The sequence below is a fragment of the Dermacentor variabilis genome, chromosome 11, assembly GCF_050947875.1.
Source record: "Dermacentor variabilis isolate Ectoservices chromosome 11, ASM5094787v1, whole genome shotgun sequence".
NCBI lineage: Eukaryota > Metazoa > Arthropoda > Arachnida > Ixodida > Ixodidae > Dermacentor > Dermacentor variabilis.
The window spans coordinates 4735086-4759011 of record NC_134578.1 but is presented as its reverse complement, the minus strand read 5'-3'; the positions used below and the strand labels follow the sequence as shown (position 1 = coordinate 4759011).

At 46.8% G+C, this 23926-nt stretch overlaps 1 protein-coding gene across 6 annotated transcripts in view; it reads left to right on the top strand.

Moving 5' to 3' along the window:
* LOC142564365 (uncharacterized) overlaps positions 1–23926 on the top strand; it is a 62876-nt gene that overhangs the window by 21647 nt on the left and 17303 nt on the right. For 4 of the 6 annotated variants that reach the window (XM_075675346.1, XM_075675349.1, XM_075675344.1 and 1 more), the window contains exons 6-7: positions 6383–6557; positions 18414–18646. In XM_075675346.1, the coding sequence (XP_075531461.1) occupies positions 6383–6557; positions 18414–18646 (408 nt within the window). Of the gene's footprint in view, positions 1–6382; positions 6558–18413; positions 18756–21132; positions 21477–23926 lie in introns of those variants that run through there. The other 2 variants (XM_075675345.1, XR_012824567.1) reach the window with 2 other exon arrangements.

The following is a 23926-nucleotide window of genomic DNA, read 5'->3' as shown; positions in this document are numbered from 1 at the left end:
GTTAGTGCTCATGCGCACTCGTTGCCGTACCTTACAGATTTGCACACAGGAGGCCATAGTAGCTCAGCATGAACATGTTGAACAGACAATCTCAGATATATCAAACTCAAAGGGGATCGCAAAATAGTTCGATGTACCGATAATATAAAATGTGCCAGTCTGAAACTTACTTGAAACTTTCGCATGTCTCAGATACCGTATTTACTCGCATAATGATCGCACTCACGTAATGATCGCACCCCTGAATTTTGTCGTCAAAATTCTATTTTTTTTATTTCCCGTGTAATGATCGCACCCCGAACTTGCCGCAGCGATATGTCGTGTGCCAAGTCGAGCTAATATTGATCGCGCTTACCATCTGTCAAATGCTACGCGAACGACTCTTCAAGACAAACCAAGCAGTCTGCACGCACCAAACATTCTTAAGTAGATGCCTCATTTCATAGCTTTCATCACTTTCTGCACTTCCATGACTAAAAAAAAGCTGCAACCAAACTTGCCTTTATTATGTGTAGGCTTTATAATGGTTGTGGTCAACAACAAAAAAGGCACCTTTCGATTCTTCTCATCTGCACTCGTGGGCACGCAACAAATTGCGAGCGGCAACGATAGTAGCCACGTTTACACTGATACGTTAAAAGTGTACCCTATTCATATGCTGACGCTTGTAACACAGCTAAGATATTCACCCACCCTTAGCGGAAACAAGCCGTATTAGCATAGTAGTGAAGATAGATGCCGCAGTTTCCGCAGCATGCCGGCCATGTGTTTCTATGTCACTGGCAGCTAAGCGCGCCCATCTCTTTCTGTCCCCTCAAAGTGGACACGGCTACGTTATTGCCGCAAACTTGCCCATATTAACGATATTATTCGTTACTGATACGGAAGAAACTGTTTCAATGCAGGCAATGTACTCACGAGAAGAAAAAAAATCGCGTTCGGCACGTTCGGCTTGCTCCGCCGGCTGCCATTTTGTTTTGGCGTCCCGCAGCAAACGCGGGACGAAAAAAAAATTTTTTTTTCTTTTCGCGGGAAATTTAAATCGCGTAATGATCGCACCCCTGATTTTGTGTCAATTTTTCTGATAAAAAAGTGCGATCATTGTGCAAGTAAATACGGTAGTTTCCCGAGATCGGGAAAAGCAGGAATTGACCGATATGCTGCTACAAGGCCTTGCGAAGCCACAAAACCTTAGTTATTTTTTGCACGTAAATGATGCAAGTCACTCGCTGCAAGTGGTCTTTGAGGTCTTTGATACACTAAAACTTGTTAATCTTAATTCCACAAGGCTGGAAAAAACTGCTGAGTTAACTGAACGTTGAATTGTGAAGGACATCAAGAAAATGATATCTGAATGCTTGCTAAGCCAATCTGGCTTTATTTATTGAATAAATTCGCAACCCTTGCTTCTGTGCTGCACAAAATAAATCGTCATCTCGTGACTGATTAGAGCCACGGAGTAAGACATTTAGGAGGTGAAACTCTCATCAGCACGAGCGAGCGCGGGCGACCAGATAAGGTCACAATTGTTGCATGCGCCGACGGGACCGTATGCAGTGGCGGCACCATGCGGCGCGTCATAGAAGCCGCAGCGAAAAAAAAAATAAAACATGCAGCGTGCGCGCAGGCGGCTCCGGCGTGCTCTCCGGCCACTTCTTCCGTGCCAGGCGCGCGCGGCCGAACGGGAGCAACTCGTTTGACCGGTTGCCCTGGCAACCGAAACGGCGGTAGTTTCTTTCCAAGCCGCCAGGCGCCGCCAGCACGATAATAGAGTGTTTTAGTTGAGCGTGTTTACGCTCCGCTAAGCAGTTAAGCGGAGCGGAAGCGCGAATGCGCATGCGCCGTCCGCTTAGCCGTATGCGGGACAGCGGAGCGAGGAACACGGTCCGCTTAGAAGCTGCCTGAGCGGAGCGTGCCGCGCAGCACTTTGGCTAGCGTTGGCGTCAGAACGGATTGGATTGGATGCAGAAAGCAAGCGCGCTGGCTAACACGTGGCGTTCCCCAAGACGGCGCTTTATTTTGGATTGGATAAAATGGACCGGTAACGCATTACAAGCGCACGTCTAGATACTTCATGGAGAAATAAGTTATATATACACATATATATGTTTTAATGTATAAGAGTGATCATAAAGTGTTTTTATTTTCTTTCATTACCCTGAATTTAGCCAGAGGACGCTGCAACTACGAAAGGTCCGCTCCGCTACGCTGAACGTATAACTAAAACGTGAAAATCGCCCGCCCCTCCGCTGTGGCTTAGCGGGGCAGCTCGGAGCGGAGCGTACCGTAAAGACGCTCAACTAAAACACTCTAATGGTTCTGCGGGCTTATGACCTTTTCTGGTCGCCGCAAACAACGGAGTTTCTTCTCCTAAATGTTTCTTGCTCCGTGATTAGAGCTCACAGCATCGATGACCTGATGACTGCCTTTGCTGTGCGACCCGTTTGGTCATACTGCGAGACCTGCGTCTTCATTGAAGTAGACATGCTTTGCACTACTGTATGCACATCCAAATTTTTTTTCTGCCAGTGAGCTCGTCGCCGAGAGATTATCCGCCCATCGCAATATAGCTATAGATTTCATGCCATCAAACCACGATATAATCTTGATCCTCGTCAGCTTTCACCATGTTCCTGACATTGTCTGCACATTGCAACCTTCACATTAAACGAAGCTTGTTGGTTTCTTCCCCACTGGCAACAAGTTATCTTTTCGTCCACTTTCATTTCCTCTTTCCCTTCATTATTTTCTACATTTCAATTTCAACCACAGCTAACCCTATACTTTCCGTGGCTTCATTGCCTTCTGACTTTATATGGTCATGATTAACAAAAATCGGGCCCCTCTACCTTCCTTCTTCTGGTTCATAACATTGGTCTGCCACTTTGCGGGCTCAGTGTGGCGCCTCACTGGATCAGTGGCCATCCTGCCAATCATAGTTTCTTTAAAAAGATTTTGAGGAAACTCTGGTGCTAGCAACTATGCGAGCTTTGTTATGGCAGCTGCAAGCATGACAGCAGTGCAGCAAGCATGGGAATGACAGGTAGTGCATGGATTTGACTTTGTCCTTTGAACAGCTTTGCGATTGCTGATTGATCATGTTAACCAAAACATTTTGTTATAAATGCAACAATTCACAATGATTTTGTATGTGTGCAGAAACTTATTGCCTTTGTGCACTTGTAAAACTATGATTGCTTGGAAATTTAGAAAGGTAAAACATAATTGTTATTGCTTCCCTGCTGGAGTGCCTGTTCAGGTGACGTAAGAATATGAAGAAACAAATAAATACAAATAAAATAATGCACCAGAAACATCTGAAGCCACAATCACAAGATTGGTCAAATCTATGTCCTACCTATCATTCCCATAACTAGCAACTTGTACATAAAAAAAATCTATATTTTAGAGCTTGTTTATGATTGTTATAAAGATGCTAATGGTTTTTATGATTCTTTATTTGCATGCAGCTTAGGGCAGCCGCTATTTTAAAAAAATGTGCGTACTCAATTTTCAGAGCTGCCTTTTTCGGACCTGCTCTATCATTCGGATGGGTACCCACAGCAGCACCATCCACTCCATTAAACCCACCCGTTTATATTTTCGGCTGCTGTTTCAGGAATATTTCTCAAATTTGCAAATACAGTATTACCTCATTAATACGTTCCCGTTATGTATATTTTCCCGGCGCCAACGTTCGCGATCGAAAACACCAAAAATGACCCAATAGAGAGAGTTCCATTCATTCTTTGCTGGTTCATACATTCCCGGAAAACATGATTTTTTGGCACCATCGTTCAGTAGGTCGCCAAACTGCAAATGTACGATACGTTTTCCGGCCGCTAGATGCCGTGTAAACAAGAAAGTGTAAGAGGCATGCGCAATCAAGAACAGTATATAACTGCCCGCTGCCGCGGCTTCACCGCAATACTTGCCCACCCGTCTCACGTGAAAACACTGGCACGCCCTCAGTTTCTTATTTCAGTACCAGTAAATGTTCTCCGGGGTCGTTGCACATGGCATTCGCAGCTATTACTGCCAATGCTATTACGATAAGCATCTTCGCCTATCCGTTTCACAGCGCATGGTGCCGTCGTAAGCATAGCTCATGATTTTAATGGGCGATAACTGAAATGCACTGCCGTTCGCTGCTGCAGATTGCAATTACATACGTTTTCCGACAGCTAGATCCCTTGTGAACAAGGAAATATGCGAGGCACTCGCAATCGAGAACAGTATTGTCACGTGGTAGCGACGGTGAAGAAAGCAGCAAAACTGAATGGCGAAACTAGTGTTTTATTGGGCGAACCTGTGCCCTTAAAAACAGGCACAACGATAGTAGCGAACACAGTCGGCAATTGCCGAAAATCTCATCAGCGGGTCAAGCGCGTCGGCTTTTATACATCAGTGATCGAACATTCCAGAGTAATGGCTGGTGCCTGCGTGTCTTCCAGAAAGTTCTACACCATTCGCATCGCGCATACATGAAATCGGATGACGCAAGGTTCGGTGACAACAGACACCAGATACAACCATCGATAACTTTTAAGAAACTGCTGATACATGCAGGTGCCCCCTGCGCTGTGCGATAACATTTGTTAGGCAGTGAAACGGGGTTACCCGATAAAGATAAACATGTACACGTGTCAGTATATAACCGCCCGCCTCACGTGAAAACGACGGCATGCACAGTTTCTTATTCCTGTACCAGCAAATCTCCGCCCGGGTCGTTGCATGCTGCATTTGCAATTAGTGGCACTAAACCTATTGCGATAAGCATATTCACCTATCTGTCTTACAGCGCATGGTGCGTAGTGCCATTGGTAGAGTTCTGCACGCTTTTAGTAGGGCGATAATCCAAACGTGCTGCCATTCCCCGCTGTAGGTGGCGTGATGTGGGCATCACGTTTCGCTTTTGTGGCATCCTGCATTGCCCACTAGCTTGATTTAGTTTCGGTTTCCAGTCACTGCCTTAAAATGCCACGCAATAGGAAAACAGCAAAACGCGTCTCGGGCCGCTGGAGCACTACCAGCTCGACATGCATTGGCACCTGGTGCCGCAACGATCTGTGCGACACTTCGCATTACGTAGATGTCAACAATAGTTGAGTCTGTCGAATTTTTTCAGTTACCATGTATATTCGTGTAATGGATGCATTTTTTTCCACAATATACCAAAGTTGATGAGTGCATTCATTATGAGGGGTAAATTTCATGGAGACTTTTTCGAAACAGCAAAAAAATTGAAAAGTAAGGCGGTAATTATTTGGAACGTGCATAAATACATGTATACCATTTGCAAGCCGTAGCTTTCCATCGTGGTTCCACCATAGGATAAAGAACCAACACGTCAGCCATGCGAAGTCGGTGCGGCCTAGACCAATCGCACGCGGTAAAACTGAACACACGCTTCGTACAGTGATCTCCGATCGCACCCCAGCTCGTCCTCGCAGCCGCTTCCGGCCATCTACACCCGTCTATGGCCACTGTGCTGATCAAGTGCCAGACACCCCTTCTTCACTTAGACTCTTCTGTGTGCCGCTCCAGGCCGTGCATCCCATGTGCGTGCCCTCCTATTATGTCAGTGTAAATTATGTAAACTGCATATGTTGCAGAGAGCTAGTTGTATTCTTTTCTCTCTCAAGTGTGGGAGGTGCCTTTACGGCAGCACTGGCAGAAAAGATGTGTTAAGCATTGAGTCTGCTTGCTTTAAACACATGTGCGAGAGTCAAAGATTGTAGTCTCTCTGAAAAACTACAGCATGACTGTTCGATCGTGGGATTGCACAGTAGCAAAATTAGGGGTGCGTTCATTACATGAGGAAAAAAATACTCAGATTTTTCCCACCTAATATGGTGGTGCGTTCAATACGCGAATGTGTTAATTACGTGAGTAAATACGGTAGTTCGGATCATACATTTTCCCATTTAGTACTTTTTTTTTTCTCACGTCTTTTCCCAAAATGTATGATTAAGGTTCTACTGTATTTCCATCTGTGATGCATATCATTCTAGCTGTGAATTATTTTAATAAACAGACCACATCTCGAGTGCTAAAGCAATTTTTAGTATTTGTAACCAGCTGACCAGCACCTACTCGGATGACCGGTGCAAGCTGGTGGACTAGGCAAAGAGGACGGCTCGAAGCCAAGGACAACCCTCTGCTCAGAAAAAGTTTATTCATCATCATCTAACGTAAATTTAGTAATTTTAGGCTTCATCAGCAGTATTTTCCAAACCTTAAAGTTGGCGGGTCTGCATTCCCTGTGATAGTTGAATGACCACAGTGCCAGAGTTCCCTCTGGTGATTCTTGTAGGAAACTGTTGGCAGGCTGCTTGTTTGTCTGGCCTCATTTGCTCCTTGCATCCTTCTTGCTACGCAGGGGGTCGGCTGGTGCTGAAGCTGAGCGCCCAGGAAGGGGGGTCGTGGGTTGAAGCCCAAGACACCCCCCGGCTGGGGCGCCCACGCCAGCCCCCGTCGGAGGACGCGAGTGATGACGATGATGGGGCGCCAGGAACGTCCTTTGGCGCAGGAGGCAGTGCCACACCACCACTCAGGTACGTGCCCTGCCACTGGGCAACCATGAAGGCGCAGACTTGCTTGGATGACTGACCAAGTGAAGGTGCATGCACAAAGATGCGGGATAGAGGTGGTTGTTTATGGTGGGGGTAAAAAAATGGAAGGAAAACACTCTTCTGAGTGATGACTTTGAAGGCTCGCAACTCTTGCTGCGAAGACAGAGCATTAAGGTTGGTCTTACTGAACTCTTTGAATGATGCAGAAGCCATTGATACCCTGTTTAGCAAAATCTAAAACAGTCTTTCACGGACTTCTGCGGAAAATTAAGTAAAGGAAGCCTGCTTAAAATCTGTCTGGGCATTTGTCTGGTGGTGTGCACCAGCTCCCGTTAGCCCCTGGCTACACCCCCTATCTGTAACTTATGTTAACACTGACAGCGCCAGACACCGGCCAGCTGTCAACGGCACATGCCAACAATGCAAACAACCAAGGTGCAAGGGACAGACAGTTCTTTATTTGAACAAAGTGAAATGTGCACTCTTGTCTGAACAAAAGTGTCAATTGATTTCATTATTTCATAAATAAAATCAAAGCCCAACTTCGGTGGGTGATGTGCTTGATTGCCGAATCCGAGGCCCCAATGTTCAAAATGCTTAGCTGTGGATATGAAGAGTGCACGCATAAAGTGCTTGATCGCCTAATCTGACGGGCCAATGTGTGAAATGCTTAGCCATGGATATGAGGAGTTGGGTACAATGTGCTCAATAGCTGAATCCGAGGGGCTGATGTGCAAAATGCTTAGCCATGGATATGAGGAGTCCACGCTCGATGTGCAAATTGCTTAGCTGTGGATACGAGGAGTGTGCACACAATGTGCTCGATTGCCCAATCTGAGGAGTCCGTGCGCAATGTTCTCCGAATCCGAAGGGCCAATGTGCGAGATGCTTAGCCACAAATCTGAGGAATTCGCACACGATGTTCTTGGTCTGCGGGTCCAAAGATTGCTTGCGCAATGTGTTTGGAAGTAAACTTGGAAGCGAAGTCCGAAGCACCCACGCTTGAAAGGCTTATCCATGTGTCCGAGGATTCCGCGTGTGAAGTGCTTGGTCGCTACACCACGCACCGATGCACAGAATTCTTAGCCGTAGTTCTGAAACGTCAAGTAATGAATGGGCTGGCAGCGCTTCTCTGATGTCCATGTTGCGCCCATTTCGACGCTTATCGAGATCACTGTGGTCGAGGTGCCAAGAGCAGACGACGCCCCTACAGAGTGTGCGTTGAACAAATGCCGGGTGTGACCGATCGGAGACTCTGGAACAACCTTCGATCATTTGCTTTATGTGCGCTTGTTTTTGTACGAAGGAGACAGCTGAAGCAGCCGATTTGAAGGCAGAGAAATGTGCTTTCCAATGAGACCCAAGATAGCAGCGCTCGGTTTGTCTAAATTCGCATGGCATGAATCGAGCATGACCGGCTCGAGAATATCATTGGGGAAACACCAGCTTGTATTGACCCGCCATGTTGACAGCCTCACTGGTCGCTGGTGACACTTGGATTTTTCATGTTTTTGGCAACTTATCAGTCGATTTGCGTCGAAAGTGCAACGAAGCTATGGGCAGTGTTTTATCGTGGTGCAGGCTGACTATGGCGAGTGGCGAGCAAATTTCTAGACTGGCTTCCCCAAAGTCTTCTTCATGATTTGTTAATGTAGCTCCTTGTGTCCAACATGGCACTTATAATTGGAGGGACACTTCTTTTGTGTTTTTTGGCACGTTTCAGTGCCAGAAACGCTCTTTAGAGCATTAAACTTTGTTCACCGGGCGCACCCCATAGAATACTACAGCCCAAGTCTGCCCGTGATCTTTTGGCTACTTTTCGGCATCCAAGAGGCCACGGTTTCCTGGCATCACAAAGTGTCGGGAAAACTTTATTTTCATGTGGATTCCATCGTGGGGGACACCAGCAATGCGATTGCTACCGAGATTAATGGTTTGGTCGCACTGCACCATGGAAGTTGACAGCTTCTGTTCGCTCCGCAGTAAACAGCTGGGAGCACTCGGCACTCGCTTGGTACCCGTTACTAGGCGGTCGTTGGTTGTGGGTTTCCTACTTCTGTGGCCTGTTCTGTGCCTGCATGATGCTAATTCGTTGGCGGTATTAATTTGACTCTGCATGTGCAAAAGGATCGCCCGCCGATGCCTCCGCTCGCCACTTTAAGTGGGTCAAGCTTTTCGTGCACTTCGAGTAATGGCGCTTAAGATGTGTGCATTCGGGTCGGGACAGGAAGAAACTTCAAATACAGTAGAACCCCGCTGTTACGTTCCTCACTGCTGCGTTTTCCCGGCTGCTACGTCGTTTTCATCCGGTCCCGGCATAGCTTCCATAGGATTCAATGTATAAGGAACCCCGCTGTTACGTCGTAGCTGTGAAAACGTTCCCGCATGATACGTCGCAACTTAGCACCCCGAACCCGCCTGGGCTGAAGTAGGCAACGCGCTCCAACCGCCATTTTGGCTTTTGACGAGTTTTGGCTGGGCTTGGCCGGGCTTGGCTATGGAACTGGCTGCAAAAAGCCGCACGCCAGTTCGATAGGCCGCACTAAGTGGCCATTCGTGAAAAATGCTCTCACTATCATCACTGTGATTAGAGTCACCGCATGGTTGTTGGACGGGTCGACTCACGGAGGAAGGAAACTCGGGAGAGGCCCTCACGTCACTCTTTGTGAAGCAAAAGTGAAACCGGAAGTTGGCGTTGCTCGTGGCGTTGCTCCGCCTACCGGGACAGCTCTCCTCTCTTGTTTACATTTCTCCCACGCCGCGCCGCGGGCAACCGGGCTGCTCGGACGCGCGCGCTCCGCAGCAATGCTAAACATTCGTTAGCAGGTTAGCATGATTACGCCAAAGAGGGCAAAATTTCCCGCGGATATTCCTTCGTCCGTTGCCATTCCCATGGCGCGGTGACGACGAGGAGCACGAGCCGCATGATGCCGGGCAGTGGCCAAATCCTAGCTTTGGAGAAGCCGTCGCGGCTCTAGACCTCCTCTGCAGGTACGTCGCACCTCACAGCGACGCTGACAGCAATGCGGCCTTCCAGGCTATTGAGAAACGTGTGGCGATTTATACCGAGCGAAAGAAACGGCAAGCCATCATTCTAGGCTTTTTTAAGTCCTAAGCGCACTCTGTGGAAATAAATTGTCTATAGTTGAAGCTGCCCTTTTTTTCATTCATTTTCGGAGCTTTCCTCACTGTTGCGTTTTCCCGGCTGTTACGTTTTTTTCCCCCGGTCCGGTGAAAAACGTATGAACGGGGTTCCACTGTAAAGGGATATTTCGAGTAAGGCGATTTCGTTATAACGAGGGATTATTCTATATTTTGGCCATTCTAATGACACAAAAGATGTGCATTAGGGCCATGTAAAAAATAACATATACAGTGAAACCTCGTTAAACCGTAGTTGGCCGGAGCTCGGGAAAGGTACGTACTAAACGGTAGTACTGTTTAACCAAATAGCATGAGATCGCCCACTTACCTGTCGAAAACGGAACTCAGAGAGAGTGCGATGAAAGGGGAAAAAACATGCAGTATTTATTCACTTCGCGCGACAAAAGCGTTATTTTCGTTTGATGCCGCGGCGGCCTAGCACGCCGACGACAGCGGCCTCAAACTTACTGAAGCTGCGTGCCAGCTTTTCAGCCAGCCCCCTCTTCTCGGCAAACACTCGCATGGCAGATTCCTCGTTGGCGTTACGTATTCACCGTGCACGTGCGCAGTAGTGCTGCAGAAGTCCCGGGGGCGCCTTTTTCATTACGGGTGCCGGAGTTTGGAATAATTTTCATTTGGAATAGAGTTACGTTATCGCGCCCCTATTGTCGTCGCGACGATTACATTCATGAGGCTGACGCAACGCGCAGCTTATGCCACTGTCGGGCCTGAATCGCCCGTGCTATCGCTTTCCGTGTCGTCCTCGTCACTGTCGCTAGTCGACACTTCGGCAACAACAGAGGCAACGATGGCGAACTGTCGAACCTCGTAGCCGACATATCTTTGCGGCCGCAGCAGCGCTGCCGAGCAACTTCTTCGCATTCCAAATGCCACACACTGTAGTCAACAGCAGATCCCTGTTGCGTGTCAGCGCCGACTTCTTCGTGTCACGTTCGATAGCACGGACGATGTCTTAATTTTTCTTCTATGCTGAGCACCCGGCGTCTTTTTTTATCCAAGCTTCGGAACGACGCGAGTCCTCGCTTGCACGACGCCATAACGCTCTCTGGCACCGCGTCGAAATGATGTTGATGTGGCTTCACGCGCAAACGCACAGGGCGCTTGGAGGCCGTTGTTCCAATCTCTGAGGTGTGTTGTTCTGCCGGGCCGTCCGATGGAGACGGCGCAGCGCCGTGTTTGCGCGACGAAAAGTTCAAACACTACGTTTTAACCGATGCATATGCAGTAGGCTGGTACGGTTTATGCGGATACGAAACACATTATGTTCAATGGCCGCTGAGTCGGGGATTTGACTTTACTACTTTTAAAACGAAACTACTGTTTAAGCGGGTACGGTTTAACGAGGTTTTACTGTGTAATGATATGTTATGTCCGCATGTCGAATATAAAACGTTTTGCTTTCTGGATGGCATTTTTCATGCAGATTGAGCTTGACATTTACGTTGCTAAGTTCCCCTTAAATGAACGATGCTGAGACAGGGATAAAAGTTTGCGTACGGTAGTTCGTATCTGCCACCATTACTTCATCACAATGTGTCCCGCTCGTGCACTGATTGCGAAAGCATCGCGAATTGGTGCACTCAGCTGCTTTGTGTCGGTGCCGTGCACCATACGTATCCAGAGTAGAGAAAGAAAAAAAAAAGAATAACGTGGAAAGTGAACCTAAAGAGGCTAAAAGGTTTGTCTAGTGTCATGAGCAGACGCCACTTGCGGCCGCTTAGTGGCTAGTACATAGAGGGAGCCAGTTCCACCACTGCTTCTCGTTCGTGCCTAGTCCAGTGAAAGTAGGGAGGCTGGAATATTTGTGAAACTCATGTAATGAGAAATTTTTGTCATGACATCTGGGGTACCGTCCAAAAAGCTTCAAGCAAAGTCTGAGAGTGCGGGCTTTCTAGAAGATTCTATAACCATTTAGGATGAAGACATGGGAGCACTATGCTGCTCAGCACGGGGTATACAGTTGAACCTCGCAATAACGAAATTGACGGGGAACATGAAAAAATTCACTTTCGTGAGAATTTCGTTGTTGCAAAGTGAGAGAGACAGCACAGATAGGTAATGTGTTGCAGAACGAAACATTACTGTCAAAATTCCGTTAGCCTACTTTGGCAAGCTGTGCTCGAGGATATAGAACCGCACTGCTGACAGCACAAAGTGCGCCGCATGTGTCAATCAACAGTGGCAGCACTACCGTGGAGCAGTATTCTCATCAATTGCTTTCCGAGATACAATCACTTTTGCGAGATTTTGCGTAACTCGGCACCAGACACAGAGCAACAGTGCTCCATGCATGCAGCTGCATTTGTCCAGCACACGCTGTCACCCGTAGGTGCTGATGCGTCCGGTGCCGAGCATGAAAGTGATCATATCTTGCATACCGAAAGGCAATCGATCAAGATTATGACCCTTTTGCACAAATCTACGTCCCGTGCCGAGTCCGCACATAATGCCTGTTGGGGGGCACCAAAACCGGCGTTCTTGAAGTAAGGGATGCGTATTCCCGGACGATCGCTCAATCACGGCCCGATGCGTGGTACTCCATCCTGCGACTGCCACCTCGAGCTCCATAAGCAATTCCACGTCAGTGGGACGTGGATTTTCTTGTTTTTGCTGCATTTTTCTCACCGAGGTGCACATTACACACTGCACTAAGTGTGCAAAAACCGTCGTCACATGTCGGTAGCAACATGCTTGTTGCTTCAAACGGGCGATCAACAAACAAGCTGGTGGCCATGACGTGTTTCCAGCGCACACGATCGCTTCCGGCACTTGGTTGTTTTTGTAAACAAAAATGGCAGCACCCACGCAAGTGTAAAGTGGTGTATTTTATGCAATTTTAGTGCAAAGCAATCACATTTGAGCACATTTTGGAGCGTGCTAGCCTTGTGGTAATATATGCGGGGTTAAGTTCCAGCAAATTTTGGTGATGCAGGATTGTGGTACACAACAATTTGTTGTCGAGACGTATGAAATGCATTGAACCCTATGGGCGCTTGCCACGGATACGAAAATGTTTCATTGTTGCGAGATCTTTTCATCGTGGATTTCGACTATTTCTCAATGCAGGGACTGCCTTTGGACTTAGGTTACATAGGAAAGCACACTGTCACTGCTGAAGTATGCAACTAAACTACAAATATCTGCTGACAGCCAGTTTGAATCAAAGAAATTTGCTCAATGAGGCAATCATTTGGCTGGAATGATCCTCCCTCCCCGAACCAGTTTTTGCTTATGTAAATAGTCTTCGTTTTCACAACTTCAGTGAATAGAAACTCCCCAGCTGAGATTGTAAGTTCACTTCTGCAGCCATCTGATGTAGGGACAAAAAAAAAGGCAGCACACAAAGCAAGCCACATTGATCAGCTCTTGGATGAGGGAAACCCAACATATATGCTTTGGCTGTGTCAAAAAGAAAAATGACATCCGGCTGACAGTCGCTGATGCTTACTCTACCCTTCAAAGGTCCTTTAAGTTTTAAAACAAAGTTGAAGAACGCTTTTACTATTTCTTCTGCAGAAACTAGCTTCCTCTCAGGGCATTAACTCAAAAAAGTTGACTGCAGTGTACACAGTTTCCTGCGTGCAGTTTTTTGCATACATTCTGTAGTGCAGCGAAGAACAATCAAAGAAAAGAAAAAAAAAACGGCCATGCAGCCACACGGAATATGATTAATTTTTTGCCTTGACAAAGCTGGACTTTTTTACGAAGGCAACAAAAAGTAAGCTTCAAATTGCAAGAGACGAAAGCTACGTAAAATGAGGTGGTGCCAATGATCACTGTACTGTAGCAGTTAATTCATATAATTAAACATTTTATTCATGTGTTCTGTTCTATTAGTTATGCAGTTTAGTCATATATTTGGGGATGTTAGACCACGCACGGCGGTTCCCTCTATGTTGAGGCCCGTAATTTCGGTCCATAATTTTTGGAGATACGTTTGCTCGCTTGAGCAAGGAGCATTTTCTTTTTCTCTTTGTTTTTTTTTTTCAAGGTGGGTTACTGTAAGGCCTAGTAATAAAAAAATTAGTTAATAATACAGCTTTTATCAACATAAAGTTAGCTCCATGGCCTAGTGGCTAAGTGCGAAGAGATAAAAAGCTGCTCGCTGGCTTAGACAATTTGCATCTGCTTGAAGTGGTAGCTTCGAAAGCAATTGACTGAATATGTTGACCCTCCTATTATGCTATTTGCACTGACCAAATGATGATCGCAAGCGTTACAGCGAAATGTGCTCAGTGAAATGCATTGCCAGGCATTGCTCGCAGTGGGGCTTGGAGAGAGCGCACACAACCTGCCAGCACATTCGCAGCACTGGCCAAACCGCCTAGCCCACCCTTTCTGAAATCTTTCTCTCTCTCTCTCTCTCTCTCTCTCTCTCTCTCTCTCTCTCTCTCTCTCTCTCTCTCTCTCTCTCTCTCTGTCGGCAAGCGTGGAAATGCTCTATGGAAGCATCCCCAAAGCAGCAGACATCCCAGGTTGTAGAAGGTGATGCCAACAAAGCTCAAAGCTGTGTCGCTTGAGACAGAGCCACAAATCTTGCAAAACCCAAGCAAGTATCAGCTCATGCAGCCGACGATATCAACAATGCTGAAAAACCAGGCTTGCCACGATCATGATAGCTGGAACCAGTGTCAATACTGATCAACAGAAAAAGGGTTGGGACCCTTTTCCACAATAAGCAACTGTTGCTTAACTCTTTCGTTACCGCGTGAAAATGGCCGTTTTTCATAGGTCTCGGAAGAAATTTTTTTGCCAGTACAAATAATACTCCAGAACATGTTGCAGCATGCCAAACTGCACATAATGGAATGCTCTTTCCAAAAACATAAGTTACAAAGCAAACAATTTATTAGGGAACACACAAAAAATTCGGAAAAGTGCCATTTTCGTGGCGAGTTGATAAAAACAAGAAAGAAAAGGCACAATATCTACATACACATTATTAACAAAGAAAATTTAGAATATACATTTTGAAGATCAATGACTTAGGAATACTGTCTAAAAAAATTAATTCTCTGTACCGCGCCGTTCTTCAGCTACATAAAAAAGACTAAAGACCGGGGAACAGCTTCAGCGCTCGTGCCATGCAGTGAAGTAGTTGCGCGTTTTCGTGAGGCACAGGTGCACTTCGCAGTTTTCGCAGAAAACGTTCGTCTTTTGTTCGATTTTCCGTTCCTGATAGCACATCCTGCAGTTTCGCCTTTTCGGCATCTTTTGCGGATGGTGCGGCATTTCTTTTGGGACAGGATGTACTCTGGCAACCTCTTCATCATCAAGCTCGAGCAGCTGTTGGGTGAGCTCCATCCGAAAAGAAAGTTGGTCGAAGTGGGCGCTCCTCTGCAATTCCGGTGTTGAGAGGTGTTGCTGGCGGTGCTCTTGAAAAAGAATGAAGCTATGCACAACAGCCATGTCAATACAATGAAAGAAGAGCGTCTTCCACCACCTCACGCACTTCATCAAAACGTTATAGGATGCAATCAGCTGATCCGACTTATCAACACCAAGCATCCCGGAATTATAGTCGTCAATCAGTACTGGCTTCTCGATTGGGATGATAGTCCACACGCCGCCTCTTCTCTCTTTCCTTGTGGCTGTAACATGCCTGTTGGCAGTGTGCACTGTTGACATCATGTGAACAACCTTCCTGTCCTTCCATTGCAAATAGAGGATGTTGTTCCGTCGGAGCCACCGAACATCACCTCTGTTTGCCTTTTTCTCCCATGACACGTCCTTCAGTTCAGATGGGAAGCACCGACGATCTTTACGTGTCGTGCCACAAGCGAGAGTTTTGCGATTTAGCAGGTGAGCAAAGAGAGACGCAGATGTGTAAAAGTTGTCCATGTAGATAACGTATCCTTGATTGAGGTATTTATCGCACAGTTGCGTCACCACATCAAATGCTAGTCCACTTACACTAGCTGTTTCCCGTTTGCCTGCGTACACATAAAATTGAACGGAATAGCCAGTCTGCGAATCAGCAAGCACCCACAATTTATATCCCCACTTTACAATTTTGTCCCGCATGTATTGCCGAATACCCGATCTTCCTTTCGATTTGACCATTCTTTCATCCACAGAGAGGTTCCGCGCAGGCTGAAAAAGTTCTGCTGATGTAGTGTTCACGTGTTGCAGAAGCCACAATACGCGGTGCAGCCTGCTGTGCATAGCTACAGTAGTTGCCTCCGGATCAGTGACACTTAGGAAGCGCAGAAGTGCAGAAAACCGTCTCCTTGGCATAACGTTCCGAGGAAGAAGCCCTGAAAAAAGCCTACTGGTATTCCAGTAAAGGTGGATGCGTGGCACGTTCACAATGCCCATATAAATGAGCAGTCCATTGAACTTCACTAGTTCGTCGGGAGTCACTTCCTTCCACGACCCATCTCTTTCAGCATAGCTTGGAAGCTCCAAAATATGCATCCAAGCATATTTATTCGTGTTCTTGCAGATAGTATTTATCACTTCTGCGGTGAAGAACAGGAGGAAAAAATCGCGCGCCGTTGTAAAGCGTCTTGTGCTGCTCCGAAGTGCTGGGGCGAGATGTGCTCCGGCGGCCTTGTTGGTGTGAACTGAAGTTTCTTCACAGCCGGTGGCAGCACATCCTGGCCTAGCAACGTACGGACCCTGCAGATAACAAGAATAGCTCTAAGCTTGTGCACAAAGGTCGGCAGATAAGCGCTGCGCGACACCGGTGACTGCTCAAGGCCGTAAAGGTAACTCACCGGTGAGCAGCTGCGGATGTCCCGGGCTGACTTGAAACATCGTCGCCGTCAGAGCTGGAAGCAGAAGTACTGTCATCTTCGGACTCGAAGCTCGAATCCTCGTCACTAAAATCAGGCGCGGGCGAAGAATACTTTCGAGCAGAACGCTTTCCGCGCGGCGCAGTCGCGTCAGACGACGACGCCATGGCAGAGACCGGAGCGACTGGCGTTGTAGCGATAGTAACACCGGATGCGGCCCTCTGGCGGATTTAACAAGAGAAGCGAAACCAAAACTGCTGCAAACTGGCTGTAAAGGCCAGGTATACATGTTGTACATGCGGCGGACCTTCAGGAATGCGTTTTCGTGGAATAAAACCACCCGGACTCCAAGTCAAAGCTCACTAGTGAATAGCTGGCGTCATTTTCGGGTAATTATTCCCACTCAACGCCGCCAGATAACAAAGCCGACAATATGATTCAATATTTGACTTGCTGGGAGCCTTTTGATCACAAAAATTTGACGCTAAAGCTGAATTACCACCAGTGGCAGTTTTTTTCTCAAGCGCGGCCGCCACGCCCCCTTTTGCAACAACACGTGCACATTAGTTCTCAAAAAGGCGCATCAAAAATCAGAACGTCGTCAGAGCGGAAAAATTTAAACTGGTTCTACAAGTGCACTGCCTAGACTAACCACTGGATGGCGCTAGCTGCACGAGAAACGATTCCAACATGTCGAAATCGGCCGTTTAAAGCATCGATCACCGGTGATCGATTTGAATAGGCGTGGTAACGAAAGAGTTAAAGGAAGGCTTTGTGCACCAGGGCGGAACCTTCCATGATAGTGAAACTAATGTCAGTGGAAGCCGCTGACGTTACTGAGCTCTGGGAGCGCGTCGCTACTGACGATGAAACAGATGGTGCTTTGATGGAATTCCTGGGTGCAGATAGTGCTGCCTCGTTCTGCAAAGAGATCTCCAACGAGGCACTGATAGCAGTGGCAGTGACAGCAAGATTGACAATGGCCAGTCTTTGACCCCGACTATCACGCAAAGTGCGCCGCGGTCAATCAAGTCGCTCATTGATTTCCCACATGCTAAAGTATTGCCGCCAGTGCTCACGCTGCAGCTGGATGCAATGCGCACTGTGGTTGTAAACCCGAAGCTGCCACGAAAGCAAGTACAGGTTTCTGTTTCAGTGTGCCTGATGCTTGACATGCTGTTTGGAGGTATAAATGTTTACTTTTTACTGCCTGCTTTCTACAACCTCTACTATCTAGCGAAAGAGGCAAATTTGGGTTAGGAGCTACGAAGGTATGTTCAGCAGCTTTTTTTTTTATGGTAGTCCAAACATATTGGTGATCGGTTCTACTCCATCGGTGGCTGCTTATGGTGTGGCTGAGTGCAGCCACGCAGGCCTTATTTCAAAGCGATCGGCGATAAGTGCAGAGTCTAGGTGCGCCGAGGGCCCATAGCTTTGTGTACACTGTGTTCCCACTGCTTAGTTCGCGTCAAGCAAGAGGCAGCATGAAGGTCAATTCACCTGCTGCTGCCACTCTTCCTCATGCCAGTGTTCTGACAGCGAGTGTGTGCGCTGATCGAGTGAGATGTGTTTATGTTTGCCTGTGTGGGCGTGGCACCATGCTTGCTAACTTAATTAGTAAGCAAATATTTTTTATATGGCTGATAAAACTACCATTCCTCGTATAGCTGTCTAATAATTTGCTATTGCAATCGATGCTTCGCCTTTCAGCCAAAACTGCAACTTTTTTTCCTTCAGCAATAAGTTTCCTTGCAATCGAGCGTCATTTCTGAATGTTCTGCTAGTAGTTATTTTCCTGTGCTCATCTCAGATAGCGGTGTGGTGAAAGCCATAGCTCCTTGCTTCCACTCTCTCTCTCTCTCTAATCAACATTTTAATCATGAGGGTTTGCCTTGTGTGTGTGCCTTGGGTGAAAACTGTTTCTCTGCTTGTACAGGGGCAGTTCCCGGTGCACGTCATGGCCAGAGACAGCGCCCTTGACGCCTTCAGGAAGCCTGGCAACAGCTCGGATGGCAACGCCTGATGACAGCACCTCGGGGGGCTGCAACAACACGAACAACAGCACGGAAGATGAGGATGGAGGCGACGATGACAGCAACCAGCAGCGGCCCCCGTCAGCCACCAGGACTGCCCCCTCGCCCAAGTGCCCACCTCAGGCGCCCCCTCTCGGTGAGCTGAAGAATAAGAATGGCAGATTTTCACCTTCAACCATTCTGAGAAGTCAGAACAAATTAAGGAGCGCAATCCAAGCAGAGCCTTGGTTGTACCACCAACAATGGTAACTGTTTCCTCTTTAGGCTTCATAGTCTTGGCTTATTTGAAGGCTCAAACTTGGCTTTTCAAGCTTTGTCTCCATGACATAAACTCAATCATCATGATGGGCAGACAGAGTGACCATTCGCTTCAATACCTCACCTGCTCGGCACTATGCTTAGCAGCTGAATAACAATGCTTCTGTTATGGCTTAATCCAATAAAGTAGAATTCTGTTAGAAAGATCTTGAAATGACTTTGACGATTTTGTGCGAATGTATTGAATCATTAAGCTAGGTCCTTCTGCTCATTAAAGGGACACAACGGGACATTAAAGTGATAGATTAGTGTTCGAGAATCTCTAAGCTGTCAATAACATCGCGGACAGAGCCTTAATAATCGAGAAATCGAGGTGAATGCCGGACATGGTTAGAGACTTCCCCGGGACATTCAAGTGCTTGCCCGATGACGAAAGCACTCCTCAGTTAAATTCTGCCACTAGAGCTCAACTACTCGTTGTAAAAAACATCCTCGTTTTGTATTATAAGGTGAACTGAAATGTTGCATGTCCAGTTCCATTTCATGTTTAGAAAAAAGAACTCATTGAAACTACCGTTCACAACTACGCGGTTGGTCGAAAGGTTTCGTGTTCACTTGACTCTGCGCTGCCCACGCCCTCGCGTTTCAGTACTCGCACAAACTGCAAGTAGCGGAGAATTCAACTTCCATGTGATGTCACGGGATGCCCAAATAGTCTACGCTACTTGACCAAAAAGCACTTGCAGTGGCGAATCCGCTGCTCTGTCTTGGCTTGGTGCCACTATCTGTCGGGCGCCGTTTTACTCACCAAAGGCAGCAAGGGCCGCTGATGGCATATGCAGCGTCACCACCGCCCCGGTTGGGTGGCGGGAGATTTGAATTTCGAAAAGGGTATTCGGACCCTTCAGACACAATTTTCTCATAAATTAAGTATTTTCTTGGCACGAAATAAGCGTTGCAAGGTATCTGGAAAGGTATTTAAACATTCCACGTCGACTTCATATTTGCCTTTAGTGTCCCTTTAAGTGACACATTTACACATTCCACGGTATGTGTTTAATTTATTATAAGGTATATCTCTAAATATGCGTAACTACCGATTGCAGCAGCGTAGCTCCCCCGAGTTTTCAGCCGACCCGTCACCAGCTACATGGCGGGCATATGCACGTGACGTCACTCAAGCGAGCTATCCATTCGGCTACCCACGTTTTGTCTTCCATAATTTTTTTCGACTTTATGGTGAAGATACTGAAGTGACTAGCGCAAGAGTGGACGCAGGACACCAAAAAGGCAACAAGAACAAGTGTGAACAATGTTGTTCATAATTGTTGGAATGTTGGTTACAGTGGAATCTTGATTTTACAACCCCCAGTCATGCAACGACCTGCATTTTACGACGAATTGGCTTGGTCCTGGCAGAACCTGCATAGAAATAATGTATTAAAAGTCTCTATTATGCAACACAATTTCATGACAAACCCTCCTCGTACGACTATGGAAAAAGGAAATGCCCTAAGCAGACGGACGCTGGCACGTGAGCACACTGCAGCTGGCTGATAACAGGTTTCATTCTCATTACATTTGAATAATAACAAAATCCACAATGTTAAAACAAATATCCTAAATTCCATGGTTTCTAGCATTACGTTGGCAATATGTACCTTTATGTCTCCATCAAATCCATATACAAGTTAGCCAAAGTCAAAATTTGTTTTTGGTTGGAGTCGATGCCATTTTCACCGTACTTGTGTCATGGTTACGGTACTGCAGTACCTTGCAGTCTTTCACGCTTCGAGAGAGGAGCAATTTTGATGGCCAAGGAAGAGGGAAATTCCACCGTAGCTTGGTGGCTCGATGGCAACGATTCGCGGATGGCAGGACCCGCGGGAGACTTTCTTTAAATGTGAGGCCAGTCAGAAGGGCTCTGTGGACCTCGTAGTGGCCTGACACCGTTCCCTATCAAATGGCTGTGCGGTTTCTTAAGAAGTACTGTATTTACTCGAATCTAGGCCGGCCTCGATTCCATGCGAAACCCCGAATGTCCAAAGCCAGAAAAAATTTTAAAAAAACTTACCTCGAGTGTTAGGCCGAACAAAAGAAGTGAGGACAGCGTTCACAAAATTATACCAGCATTTATTTAATATGAACATGCTGAGCTCACTCTACATTGGCACCGCCACTAGTCTCATTCCCTATAACCCAGACCACATGTAAGCTTGCAGACGCGCGCAAGCTCGCATCCACGTGCCCATGCACGCGCTGACGGCGCGGCATTGTGTGTGTCGAAACGTGGCACGATTTCGGTGCACAGCACTCTGTTATTGCACGCTTGCCTTCCTTATTGCTGTCATCTCCTCGTTGCAGCACAAGCAAAAGCATCTCCCTTTGCGCCTTCCAACGAAGGACATTTTTCTCATCGACGCTGAAGTCCCGCCTGGCTTGCTGTGCCTTTGCGGCTAGCACAACTTTTTGTTTGAAAGCAACGAAGGACATTTTTCTCATCGACGCTGAAGTCCCGCCTGGCTTGCTGTGCCTTTGCGGCTAGCACAACTTTTTGTTTGAAAGCGACAGACACTATAGTGGCATCGCCTGTTTAGCGCCATTAGGACAATGCCACGCCGCACACCGGTACCATAGAATAAAGAACCAGCTTTGATACTACACAGGTGAAAGTGACGACATCGCTTGTGTACTTCAGTTGGCTACTGGCCCGGCCAGTTTGTGGCTGTGAAACTGACTTTTTTAGATAGTGCTAGCTATGCACCATATTTATCATTTTCAATTACAAACTTGTGTGTTTTATAATATCCTTGAGTCTAAGCTAACCCTAGAGTTATGTATGCAATTATTTGAAAAAAGAACTATTGACCTAGATTCGAATAAATCTAATGTCAAACAAGCTCGAAGCGCACTTGTACTCGTGTGATCACTTACGGAGATAGTTTGGCTTTGAAGCATACGGTCAAGAGTGCTCTTGGTACTGTTGGGGCCGAGTCAGGCGAAATTTCGCAATAGTGAAACTATTTCCGAAAGGGATCGCCGAGGAATACCGTCCGAGGAAAGCTGTCTCCAGTTCAGACGACGACGATAAGTGAAGAGAACTTGTTTCCGAATTGTCTGTTTGTTCTAAATTACGCGGACGTATTCCGTAGTGTCGACTACATTTGGCAGTTTGTTTGCGCACGCGACCATGTCGGCAACTTGCTGTCAGATGTTGCAGCTCTCGAGAGGAAGTTGACACGTCACGGCTGCGCAAATGTCCAGAAAAATAGACAGTTTTAGTATAGCGTACGCTATACCATTGTGTACGCTATGAAATAGCGGGTCGTCACTGCGCGTGCACAGCACACTAGACGACCCATAGCGTATAGCGTACACACGCTATTTTTCAAATTTAGCGTTAGCGTCTTTCCGTGGTTTGCGGAGTTTGCGTGAAACATGGCGGCGGTCCTGGCTGCCCGCTTCGAATTGAATTTGGCATTGCTTTTGTAAAATGCACTTCGTTCGTAGCAAATGATTGTGTAAACGGCTTTCGCTTAGTCTCAGGCTGCTTCAATGACAGAGTATTATGGATAACCTCGTGGTGTTTTCGAGATCGCTTCTTGTTTCGAACGAGTCGAAGCCTAACGAATAAAACATTCGAGAGGTCAGCGCCACCTATCGCTACAGTCCGGAAATAGCTGCAATGACGGCATATGGCCTCTGAGATCCGAAGATCTCGCTGGCCAACTAAAACTGTAAAAAACCTGCGCTGCTTAGCGTACGCTACACTATAGCACATAGTATACGCTAAACTAAAACTGTCTATTATCACAGATTTTTTTAAAGGTGTGAATAAAGATTCGCTCACACTTTTCAATGTCAGTTTATTATTCTTTAAATACAACGCATTGGTAAGATACAATATACAGACGAGGGTCCCAAAGTCAAAGACTGCAACGGGACCCTCAGGACTGCAACGGGACCCTCGAGATTGCAACGGGACCCCAACGGCACTTCCTCCACTTATATGCATGGTTGCCAGGTTTTCTAATAATTTAATCTATCTTCCTTGGAGCAGTGCGAGTTCATGCAGCTGGCTTATTCGGGCAGTCTGTACCCATTTTTTTGTGCAAGGCAGCGTCCCTGCCTGTATTCTTAGTTTTTCGATTATACGACGGTTTTGCCTGGTCCCCTCAAACTTGTATAATTGGGGTTCCACTGTGTTTTTTCTATAAGAAATGTTACAGAAAGAGATACAGTGTAGTCCACTTATAATGGTACCATACACAGTCAATGTCCGATTTTCCAGACTCCCTAGGGGTCGTAAAAACGGTGCAAAAGATGAATAAACGAATGCAAAGTTTGAAAAAATGAATGCATGCCTTTTATTGCCCCCAAGGGCTCAAATTGCCACAGGTACATTTGGAACAGCTCTAAAGTCCTTTCAGTACACTTATTAGGTATATCGGTGCTCTTACTGGGACAGGAGACAGTGGGTGCACGCATGTATAATTAAGGAATACATACTGTGTCTCTTGACAATTACCGCTTCCCACTTTAGGTATGCTTCATTGCATAACAGTGCTGCAACGAGGCGAAGCTGACTTTCAGAAACCAGCATTATGAAATGCGTCGTGCCTTCCAGGCTTCGTAGCCATTGGCGAGAATTACAGTACAGTCCACTTATAATGATATCAAGAGAACAAAAAATCCGATCATTATAACCGATCATCGCTATATCTGGACTGCCGCAAAAAAAGGCTGCCGGACATACCTTTGCAGCTCTGAAACCCAATGGGCCACTTGCGCTGAAAAATAGACATTGTATTAAGTAGCCTGTGAAGAACAAAATGTTTATCTATGCCTCTAAACAGTGTATCAACCACTACGCACACTGAAATAGTCAGAAATCCGCACTTGCTTTTGTGGGATTTTCAGGTTTAAAACTGTGGTGTCCAGCTGCTGCGCAAACACTAGCGGCAATGATTAAGCGTGCATCAAATGAATGAGCAATCGATCGACGACAGTGCACTTCACATAGACATCGACGTTGGTGTCAAAGACGAGTCATTTTCAATCTTGTCGCCCCAGTGGCACAACGTCGCAGTCTGTCCCGACAACAATCGCCCCGTTGGCGATCTCTTTGCATAACGAGGCAGCACTATATGAACCCAGA